The sequence below is a fragment of the Lycium barbarum genome, chromosome 5, assembly GCF_019175385.1.
Source record: "Lycium barbarum isolate Lr01 chromosome 5, ASM1917538v2, whole genome shotgun sequence".
In the NCBI taxonomy this organism is placed as follows: Eukaryota; Viridiplantae; Streptophyta; class Magnoliopsida; order Solanales; family Solanaceae; genus Lycium; species Lycium barbarum.
The window spans coordinates 3,182,072-3,194,135 of record NC_083341.1 but is presented as its reverse complement, the minus strand read 5'-3'; the positions used below and the strand labels follow the sequence as shown (position 1 = coordinate 3,194,135).

Genomic DNA, 12,064 nt, shown 5'->3' with positions numbered 1-12,064 from the left:
ATTGTTCGATACTTGTGTTGGCAGGAGGTAGGAAGTGATAGTCATAACGCACACAAGCTACACAAAGACCACTTAAGGTTATATTTTAAAAAGTGAATTTGAGCCTCCTCCAGATCATGAAAAATAGGAAGAAGATATTTTCTCGATTTTGATAAAAGTGATATCTGAACCAACTTGTACGCACATTAACTAATTCACTAGGTACAAGCTGCTGCTGTTACCGTCCACCAATAAGCATACTAGGTAACACTATCTACTAAACTCAAGTTTAGACATACGAGGAAAAAGAAAATAAAATCACTTAGCCTTTTTAACATTTGTACTCTAATCTCCCATGGACCCTTCGAGCTTTGTTGACCAGTGACACGTTTAAGTGAAAAAAGTGCTTCTTTTTTTTCACTTTTTGATTGATCATAAAAATGAGAATAAGTTGAATACAAAAGTAAATGGCAACAATACACTTGTGCAGCCTCTTTGGGCAAAAATAAGAAAATAATTGTCAATACTTTTCTTCGAGCACTTGAATATTAAAGTGTTACGAAAGTTATGCGGGAGCATTAATAATTAGATTATTATCATTTTCGGAAAACTTGAAACTCTAGAAGGATACATATAAGAAATTTATTCAAAAGGTAAAAGGTTATAGGGGGGAAAACTATATTTTGAATGACTATTGCAAATAGTATGTTTCCTAATAACCTAAAAAGTTAGCTCATTACACATCATACCTATCTAACTAAATTTAGTTATTCAAGTTTTCATATTATGTCTAATCACTTAGTTTACAATAATAAAGTCATTTGAATTAGCTAATTATTCATCATTTTGAGTTTATAAGTTTTCCCTTCATATTTATCAGTAATGATTATATTGTAATTTTAATATTACTTATACCGTTTAATATATATATATATATATATATATATATATATATATATATATATATATATATATATATATATTAGTATGAGACGCACATGCCCAGAAACTAGTATACTATAAAAGCCTTTATTTGAGCCAAAATTATAAGTTAAAACTATAGAAGAAGTAACCATTAAAACATGATTATTTATACAAGAATTATAGGCGTCGTCTTCTTCTTCCTCCTTTGCTGATATTCTCCAAAAATTATAAGTTAAAACTATCGAAGAAGTAACCATTAAAACATGATTATTTATACAAGAATTATAAACGTCTTCTTCTTCCTCCTTTGCTAATCTTCTTTTGGAGGAGCTTCGACTATCAAAAGAATTATCAGCTTGTTTTGGAAAAACTAGATGCATTTGAGCTATCTACATTATATATTTGCTTTCACTTTTCAATAATTCATCGTCATTAGTGACCTACTTGTTTTGATGCCGCGCCACATGATGAGTTCCTCTTGCTCCTGCGATTTTATCTTGAAGCTACGTCGTCCAAATTGACCACGGTGAAAAGGGTACAGGTTATCGTACTCCTTATTGTACTTCTCCTTATCATACTTCTCCTGTCATCACCAGCTAGTTGAGTTTATATATAGTCGAACAACATGTAACTTGTTCAGCAGGACCACTGATATCATGTAAAAGTAAATTCAGGAGAAGATATATAGAGGAAGAAATAGATTGCAGTTTTGCCAGTATTCGTTCAATAATATGTGTTTCAACACCACAACTGAGGTGTCAAATAGGCGGGTTGGGTTAAACTTGGATGGGTCAAAATAGACTAAGTTAATAAGTGACACCGCCCAAAACTTACTTGGGTTGAAATGGGTTCGGCTGAAATGGGCTAAATAGTGAGTCATAATCCAATCTACCCAACTCTTACTAAGCTCCCGCTTGGCCATAAATTTTGGGAGCGAATTTTGAAGATGTGTTTTCAAATCTTTGTTTGGCCATAAAATTTTGACAGATTTTGAAAACAAATCTTCAAATCTCAAATTCTTGCTCAAACCTGTTTTGGGGCCAAGATCTATGTTTTGGCCTTTTAAAAACTATCCCAAACCTTTATATTCTATAAAAAAAAAAGCCCCATCTATCTATGGCTCAACTAATTCTATCTACCATGTTCCTCCATCAAAGCCGCATTTACCATGTAATTTCCACAATTAAAACAATCCCTTCTATAAAGTGAACAAGTTAAGTCGAGCTCAAATAGTAGAAGAAGAAATGGTAGGGAAAATTGCTCTATCAACTGTAGAAAACCGTAAGATAAAAATGGATCTTTGTATTTTAATTTTAATTGTAGTAGCTAGTGAGTGTGTTATTAACACAATTGTTATTAAAATATCATGTTCTGCATAATTTGGGATTAGCAAGTATGTATGTTTTTGTATGGTTGAGTATTTTTTGATAGTTTTTAGAATTCATGGGTATAAGTAATGTTTCATATTTTCCAAAACAAAAAGTGAAATATGTTTTGGAAAATTAAAATGACCAAACACATTCAAAACTTGAAAAACTTCACCCAAATCAGGTTTTTCAAATTTTTCTTGGGAATCTATGGCCAAACGCTTATTCAGTTTACCTAATAATTTCTTCTTCTTTTTTATGAGTATATATAACATATCAAATAAGCATAAGTAGTGAAAGAAGTAGACCTATAAAGAGAAAAGGAAGCTCTATTCCTCCTACATATGATTCAACATTTAGCTCGATCTATTCTAGATGTCTTTTTTACATCAATGGCATCAGCTGGAGCTTGCACCGAATTGCTTACCCGCGGAACTCATTTAACCCGACCCTGCAGAGAAAGACTTGGCATTGAGGCGAGCCACCCGGTGGTGTGGTACGTAGTGGGTTTAGTACGCCCCGCCCAAACAAACGGCTCCGAAACAAACAGAAATGTCAACACTCAAGTATGTGGGCATTCCGATACAAAAAAAGAAACAAAGAAGAACAGAAAGAAGAAATCCTAATCATTTCCTTTAAGTCAGAACTATGGAGCTATCTCAGATATCTCGAGTAAGGAGACGAGTTTGATAGTTAGAGTTCTATTTCTAGGAAGGAAGAGACTATCGGGAAGCTCACTCTCGCCCGAGCTCGAAGGAAAATAAGAGAGGGATCACTCCTCGGGCAGTCACTAACCGTTGCGCCTTCCCCTCCTCAAAAGTGCTAGAAATCTCCTCATCAATGGCATAATTAGCTAGGCTATCTGCCACAGCATTTCCAACCGAAAAATCTCTTTTTAAAAATATTTTGACAAAGTTTCTCATGGGTCAATTTGAGCTACTTATCAACCCAACTTTTAGATGAGCTGAATTGGATTAGCGAAAATAGGTTGAGTTAATAAATGAATGACTCATTAACCTGCTCAAACTTGGATGGGTTGGACAGGTCATGTTTTCATGGGCTAATTTTGCCATATATCAAGTACTGCCAGTAATCCCATAAACAATAATTGGTTTTATATAAGTGTAGCTATAGCCAAGGATGGTTCAACGCTCTCAAAGATTGCTTTATTGCAGTTTTAGAATTGACACATTAGCTGGATTTGAAATGAATCTTGCCAAGCCATATTTGATTAGATTGAAGTGTTGGAGTATCACCATCTCATCTAAGTTTAAGCTTAATCTTTTAGATAAGATCATTACACACTTCAACATACTGTCATTGGAATAGTTAGGGGTTGAGTTCGAGTGTCAACACATTTACCCATTATCAAAATATAATTTTCATGTACTTGACGTAGGAAAAAAATCAGAATGCACATGAGGGGGCAATGTTGATGACATATTTAGTTCCAACGGCTTAAAACTTTTAGATGAAATGGTCCACTTCAATATAGAGTAATAGTTTATCTCGGTTATATGTAAAAGGTTTAAACTTCAGTTCAAAAGAAAAGATTATTTGTAAAAGGTTTTGAAATTCATTCTTAATGTTCTACTCTGCGAGGACAAAATAGTTTGAGTAGTTATATTTTAATTCTATCCAATACGTACTATCAAACATGATATTTTAGATGATAAGAATATTCAATAAATTTCAAGATTCACAAAAAACACCACAAGTCAACATAGCTAATGATACAATATATTTTAAGGACTTGAGAAAATTAGCAGTCAAAAAACTGTTTGACTCCCAAATAGTAAGACCTTCACATAAAATTGGATGGAGGGAGTAATCAAGTGTCTGCAGGTGCTTACCTCCCGTTCTGAATTCTCTGTGACTGCGCGAGAAAATATATCAAGCGGAGTTTGGTTATTTTTGTTAAATGTCATCTTCTTTGCTTTGGGATGGAGTATTAACTTATAAGGCACACAGTTCCTATAATGCTTACGCTGAAGAATATCGTCCTTATTAAAGTACTTTCCAGAGGCAAACTAATGCATAGGAGTGTTGCCATCATTATCAGGTTCATCGACAAGGCTACCCCAATTTTCGGACTTCAACAAGGTAAGAAGTAACGCTGCCTGTCCGTTCATTACGGCTACATGAAGAGCATTTTGGCCGCTGCTGTTAAGCATTTCCCAGCAATCAGGGCAGTGCTGTAATAGCTCACTTAGCATGTTTGTAATATATAAGGTATCAACTTCACCGGCTGCAATGTGAATTGCTGTCGTCCAGACGTTTTTACTGCCTGCTGGAAGGTAGGCTAAGGATTTCTTCCATTCTAACATATCAGAAACTACTTCTTTCAATCCTAGTTTAACAGCATAATGCAGTGGATTCCAACCCCAATTGTCTGGGTTCCTCACATAAAGAATTGTTCCATTGCCTTAGTAATCTTGCGCAATCTGGATATGTCAAATATTATGATGATAAGTGGTCAATCCATCTACACTCTTGCGATATTCATGCATACACATATATGTTCACAAGTAGTATTAAAGTTATGAAATCATTCAAAAAGACCTTAGCTTCACATTAATTTTTTTTCCTTAAAAAATAATCTTTTCTTCCTGTTTGGTTAGTTATAATTTGAATTTTGGGGTGTCAATTAAAGGGAATGCGTACTCATTATCAGGCCTCTCATTGAAATTATCCGATATAATTAATCCTAATTTATGTAGATGATATTATGGGCAAATCAAACAGAAGCTAGATGTTCATACAGAGTAACAAAAACTACTTACCCAAGTGTTCGTGAACAACTGCTGCGTGAAGAGGTGTTCGACCAAATGGACCTGCAGCATAATTTGGGTTCTTGCATGATTCCAAGATTTCACGTAGAATATGAATAAAACCAGACTCAGCCGCCAGATAAAGTGGTGTCTCCCCTGCCTTGTTTGCCCGATATTCATATTCAGGATCCTCTTCTTTCACCAAGATCTTGACAACATCAACATGTTCACTCCTCACGGCCTTGTGCAGGGCTGTATCTCCATTCTTATTTGCCATCCTCATGAGTGTCTCCTTATAATTCTCCTCACCAGCTATGCTAAGTAGCACGCGGACTACTTCAGTGTGGCCTTCATTAGCTGCTATGTGAAGTGCAGTCTCATTTCTCTTGTTCTGACAGCATAACAACGCTGGATTAATCTTAAGGACTTCTCCCACGAAATTGGAGTGGGAACAAAGGGCTGCCACGTGGACTACAGTGTTTCCCTTTGGAGTGACTTGGTACCCATTTTCTTCATCCCTTTTCAGATATTCAACAAGTGAAAAATCACCATCGTTGGTATTGCCTTCCACCGCAGCACTGTACAAGGTTGGATCCATTTTCTCTCTCTCTCTCTCTCTCACTCTTTTTTTTTTTTAATGGATTTTGGTATTTATAAAAAATTTCCCAAATTATGATCTTGTGATCCTTTACTTCCTCTGGATCAAACATTATATATAATACCACACAAACCTTTTCCTTTGATTAAAAAAAAAAAAAAAGAAAGAAAGGTACTTGTTCTTTTCTTTAATCAGAAGCAAGGAATTTGTAAAGAATTTTCTTTTTAATTTCCTACACAGTGTCTGATAACGGCGTTGTGGCCCCAATTAATCTGGATTCGCGCCACGTAAGACTCATCTAAGGAAATACGCTCCGTAACAAGATTGTTTCCATATCCAAACAAGGCTTGAGCACGAGAACTCTCAACATGAATAAAAACAACTACTATTTAACCTCCAAAAACCAAAATATTAATCAGTAGTACTTATTTTCTTAAGATTTAACTTTTCTTATGACTCATTTTTTTCAACACAAACAAGATTAAGTAATTAATTAAGAAAATAATAGAACAAGAAAAATGTTTTCGTGAGGTCCAAATAAATTTGAAAAATTAAGTTTTTACTAAAATTCATATCCTCATTAATTCTTTTCTTTCTCAAATAGTTTTAAAAAAAAAAGGATTTTTATTTTTCTAAATTACACCGAATAAAGGTTTTTTAGGGATAATTTCAGAAACTTCCCTCCAATTGTTTCTTTGTAATGTTAACCGCTATGATTTGAGATACTACCCTCACCTCCCTTATTACAATACCGCTTCAAATGACAAAATTTCTGTTCTATTCCAGAAATACCCTTTTGTGTATCTAATTGTTGAATGTTAAGTATGCGACACAACTCCCTCAAATTCTTTTTTTGCATGCTGCACAATTGGTCTGATTTGTTTTTAAATCATAAAATAACACACATCTCATTTTTTAATTAATACATATTGACTAATTACTGTTGTGTTAAATTAAAATATATTACTGGAAGTAGGAAAATTTAATTATAGCTAAATTGATTAAATTATTTTTCTTCGTTTCCAGTTACTGAAAAAGGTACTACTGGCTCTGGCTTTGCCTTTTTCTTTTTGGGAGATAATTGACTTTGGTGTTGAAGAAGCAACCAATGGTGATAATCTTTTGTGTTTTTTTTTCTCTTTTTTTTCTTTATTTTACTACTGGCTTTGCCTTTTTCTTTTTGGAAGACAATTCACTTAGGTGTTTAAGAAGCAGCCTATGGTAATACTCTTTTGTTTTTCTCTCTTTATTTTTTTCTTCTTGTTCTTTTTTTAAACTATGCCCTTCATTAGTTGCTGTGTGCGGGGGTGGATGCAACTTTCAGGTAGCATGTTTATTTGAATTCAGTACTGTCCGTGCATAATATAAATTACATGTTAGAATCTACTAAAAGTGCAATTATAATACATTGCGTATGATGGATTCAATGCTAAAATCCTAAATATTGAACTCATACAGCTAAAATCTCAAATACGGCTCTGGCTATGTGAAGCACACGTTCTATTTTCTTGTTACTGAGGGCATAAAAAGATGCAGAGGCAGATCCAAGATTTGAAGTGCTACGTTCTGAATTCTAGCCCTTTCGAACTGGTGAGTTCCAAATTATTAATTTGCTCGTATTAAATGCCTTTTTTAAGACAAATACAAGACTGGGACCGAATTACTAAATTCTGCCAAATCCGTACTTCAACACTACCTTCGCCTCCGACAAAATGGAGTAATCTTAAGGCCATATAGAGCTTCCACATGGAGGACTGTGTTCAGTGGCGGACTCAGGTTTCAATGGGTCTGGGTGCACACTTTAAAATAAACAAAAATATGTTGCTTTGAGTAGAATCCAAACTCAACTCCTCCACAGCTTAGCCTAAAGCCTACCACCTTTTAGCGAGAGCACCAAGATCCTTCATTGCTTCATGGGTGCTATTTATTATTTTATCATAAAATTTCAATATTTTCTATATGTCTACATATATCGGCACGGTTAATGGATGCTCGAGCACCAAATATGACTACATGGGCCCACTCCTGACTGTGTTGACCACTCTACCTCTGCCTCTAGCTATTTTTTTTTTTTTTGAATTTCGGTATTTGTTCAAAACCCGTTATTTTCTTTTTCCGAACTGCTAATACTTTTCCTTGAGCCAAGGGTCTTTCAAAAACAACATTTTGTTTTCCAAGGTAGGATTAAAGTCTATGTACACTCTATTTTTCTAGGACCCCACTCGTGAGATTACACTGGGTCTGTTGTTATTGTTGGGGATTTGTCAAAAGTCTCCCAAAAATTATGATCTTGAGAGTACTTTGCTTTCTCTGGACGAAACATTATATAGAAAATCTAATTAGATTCTTGATGAACCCTGAAGAAAGGGATTTGGTGTTTGCCCCTGAAGAAAGGGATTTGGTGTTTGCCTTGATAAGAAGATAACGATTTGTTTGAGTTTTGCTAATTTTCGTATTTTCTCTTTAATTTCCTTTAGTGAAACTATATATTAGTACAATTGAAAGAATATCAATGTAGATGACAACAATTGTTTATGAAACTGATGCAGAGCTTACTGACCCAAATTATCAACATATGAAACTTACCGAAATAGGAAAATTAAAGCCAAATATCATTCGGCCATATAGTTTACAAAATATGTACAGTGTATAGATAGTGTATACTTTATATTAGGAGTGTGCATGAACCAGATTGGTTCGGGTTTTTCAAATACCAAACAAAACCAATTATGTCAGGTTTTTAAATCGATAAACCAAACCAAAACAAACCAATAAAAGACGGGTTTTTCGACTTTGCGTTTTTTTGAGTTTTTCGGTTTTTTCTCCCGGATTTTTTTTCATACAAAATAATTTTTACTTCAAATATTTCTTTAGTTCTAGTAAGATGCAACTATACAATTAAGGTGTTTCCTAAGAAAATAACAAAAATGTGAAATGAGCGATGACATTGTAATAAAATATTCAACAAAAAAAGTAATGAAATAGCATAAAATAATTATCGCTAATTAATAAGGCATAGATCTCTTTTCCTTCAATGTATTTGATTAAACAGATTAAAAATGAAAAAAAGAAAATTTAACCGAACAGGAGGAACAATATAATTGTAAGTAAACAAAACCAAAAAGAAGAGAACTTGTTATATTTGTAAAAATCTATTGTACAGGTCGAGTAATCTTGACAACAGTACCTCTTTGTCGTTTTTGCATTAGAGTATCTTAAAATGCCATATTGGTCCATCAACTTGCAGAACTATTTATAAATATATTCATATCTCAATGAAGTATTCGCTATACATATCTTAACGAAGTCTTCACTGAGTCTTTGTATAATTAGAATATCTTAAATGATAAAAGTTCAAATTTTCCCTCAACTGTTAACAAACTACAGTATTATTTAGTATACCATGTGTTAGAAATTAACAAAAAAAATACCTCAAATTAGCTAGAGATGAAACTTACCAAAATAATGGAGCTCATTGACCTAGCTTTCTCAATTAGAAACTCCCATTTGACCATTTGATTGGCAGCCGCTGCTCCTATTATTCACATACTCAACAAATGCTCCTCACACATCTACTAAGTCCAAACCTTAAAAATCTGTGTTCAGCTCAACATTTTTGGCTTATTTACGCGTTTAGTAATTTAAAAGTGCATATAAGTCAAGTGCTTATGTATAAACCAATCGCCATAAGTTGATCACCTCTAACTTATGATTTTTCAGCTTATAAGCACTTTTAATTTAACCAAATATAGTATGATCTTTGTCCCTAATATCTTATTGCATCTCTCTATTCTATTTCCATATATAAAAGTACTTTTAAATTTAGATTTTTTGAAATAACTTTAAGCGCATTTCAATCATTTTAACAATTCACTTCTATCAAATCATATACTCAATTATACTTATTTATAAAATCAGTTTAAACACTTAAAAGTATTTTTCAGCACGGGATGGTAATCAGCTACTTTTAATTGGCTAACCCATACGGGATTTAAAATTGAAGAATAGACCAAAAAAGGGGGAAATAGAAGGATACCCGAAAAAGAAATGCTGGTTTCCAGTTTCCACCATTGTTGAAGCATCTTTTTCTTTCTTCGCTGTTATTTTCATAATCTTCTATTCTACAATTGAATTTATCAGTCAGCTTTGGAGCTTTGACGTGTCACTCATCTACCAATTCACGTGGATAATCGCGAATTTTAACGAACATTCTTAAGTGATGAAAAAAATAAAAACAAAATGGTGAAAAAAAGTGACAAATAAAATAGAATGATCAAATTTACCCGAGATTGAGCTACTTTGTTCTCATTTTGACTTTTGCTCTTATACTACATTCGACCTTTGGAAAAGTTTCATTTTTTATCCTTGACCTCTAATAGAACTTTAACATAGAAGTAATACCATAGTAAAAAAATTGAGGTTAAATTAAAATTTATGCAGCGAGGCATTTGAACTCATCTCATGCCAATGTTATGCAAGTACAAATAAAAAGTACTGTATTAGAAGTTCTCTATATTTTCTAAACATAAGTAATTTATGCAGTGGGGCATTAATGTTTTTGGAAGTATTGAAATTTAGGGGACGTTTCATTCATATCGAAACTTGAGAGGTTGTCAACGTGATGGTTAACTCTTGGGATCTAAATGCAATAATTCCTTTAGAGAAATTTTAGAGGTCTAAAGTATTATATGGATTTTTTTTTCTTCCTTTTTGTGGTTTTGTTCTCGATTCGATGTGCATCCAGTTTCACATGTATGCTTCGGCACGGTTTTAAAATGTGTCACTAAGATGTAAGTCCGCTTATTTATATACCCATCATTTCTCCTGTGCTTTGACAATGTAGGACTCTTCTCCTAAGGTGTCACATTCAAGAAACAACGATTGACATTTTACGGACGGTTGGAACTTGCTTATGGAGCACATGATGAAAAGATGTATGAAATTATTGTGTCGGTTGTTTTCTCTACTGACGAGCCAGGATTTTAGTTTATGAGTTTTGGACCACAATTATTTATACTTATCAAGTTCTTGATAGATTATTTGTACGTATTAAATGAATTTTTTAACACAAATACAAGGTTTGAGTCAAAGCTTCTGGGCTCTGTCGAACTTCTGCCCTGAACGTATATTTTACAAATTTGTGCAGGGCATTACTTGAAAACTTGTAAAAGCTGTCCTTCAGGAAGCAGCGAAGAAACGAGAAAAGATACGCGGACCTGAAAAGGATAGATAGAGGAGTATGCCAATACCTAGAATAAGTTACCTATAACCTACGTCTATCCCTCAAGTTTATTATGTAAAGCTCCCTTAAAACAGAAAGTCACGGAGAAAAAGGAAAAAATAGTATGTATAAATGTCAAGTTGATGATTATGCCATGAACAGTGCTTGGGGTGAATTAATTCTGTCAAAATTTTCCACTCATTGGCATATGAAACTTGGAAAGTTACTGACAAGACTAAAAGCTGATTTAGTTTCTGGTGATGTTAAAGACTCCATATTTGTGTTCACAATCACTTTTCTTGAATTCAATTGTTTTTCTGTCAACATCCATTTAATCCAATCAAATTTCTTTTTGCTGTGTTTTAGATGTTTGTAGTAATTTGACTCACAAATTTTACTTTACTTCTTACATACATAGGTCTTGTGCAGCATCTTGGAAGGCAAGTGATATCTCTCTATAGAACTTTCTTATTTCCTTTCTGCATAATGGTGTCATAGATAGGTATAAACATTCTTTTACCAGGTAAAATTGCTGTCTTTTGGCAGGCAATTAAGGTTTTTTTTTTTTTTTTTTATAACCGAGAAATCACTAAGGACAAGTGGCGCACTGGTTCGAAAGTCGATAGATAATGAGCCTGCTCCTCTATCATTTTCCACTTAACTATCAGGATTTTGTCCGCGGCAGGGTTCAGACCTGTCACTTGCGCCTAACCCACGTATCACAAGTTCGCTCTTACCCACTAGACTAAAGCCCTGAATAAGGCAACTATGTTGCGCGGATCTTTCGTTTATTTGGACGGACCCGTTTTCAGTGTGACATAGATATAATTACTCTGTCCAGATTCTTGAAAGAAGAGATACTGGTAAAAGATTACATAATATAAGTTACAAATTAAAAGGTGAAAAAGATAAACAACTTATACATGCAATGTGACTAAAAACAATGCAAGAATGTTGTAATAGGAATCACATTAGTGGGAATATAGGCCGATCCATCTCTAGCTTGTGTTTCAATGGAGAGTAAGGCGGTTAAGCTACCTAAGTCCTTTGGTTTAGTTGTTTAGCCATTCTTTTTAGGAGACGTGAATGTAAATAGATAACATTCCCAGGAAAAGGTTATGCGTCATAACCTGGTGATCAGCGTAATAATAATATAATGACACTTGTAGGTATGCTACCCCTGGTTACTAAGATCACTATAGAT

The 12,064-nt window shown here is 33.9% G+C and overlaps 1 protein-coding gene across 2 annotated transcripts; it reads right to left on the bottom strand.

The window, feature by feature from the left end:
* Positions 1–1,023: 1,023 nt before the first annotated feature.
* On the bottom strand, positions 1,024–5,702 carry LOC132640156 (ankyrin repeat-containing protein ITN1-like). Of its 2 annotated transcripts, none has more exons than XR_009582170.1 (2): positions 4,124–4,289; positions 1,024–1,486 (listed from the first exon to the last, which is right to left on the bottom strand). XR_009582170.1 is itself a non-coding variant. In XM_060356625.1 (2 exons), exons 1-2 carry the CDS (start codon positions 5,637–5,639, stop codon positions 1,476–1,478), a joined length of 597 nt encoding a protein of 198 aa, XP_060212608.1. In that variant the 5' UTR covers positions 5,640–5,702; the 3' UTR covers positions 1,024–1,475. The 2 variants fall into 2 exon arrangements, 1 of the variants encoding a protein (XP_060212608.1); XM_060356625.1 differs by lacking the exon at positions 4,124–4,289 and adding an exon at positions 5,054–5,702.
* Between the last annotated feature and the right edge of the window lie 6,362 nt (positions 5,703–12,064).

Coding starts and splice junctions, on each gene's coding strand:
- LOC132640156 (XM_060356625.1), bottom strand. CDS start 5,639: ATGGATCCAACCTTGTACAGTGCTGCGGTGGAAGGCAATACCAACGAT.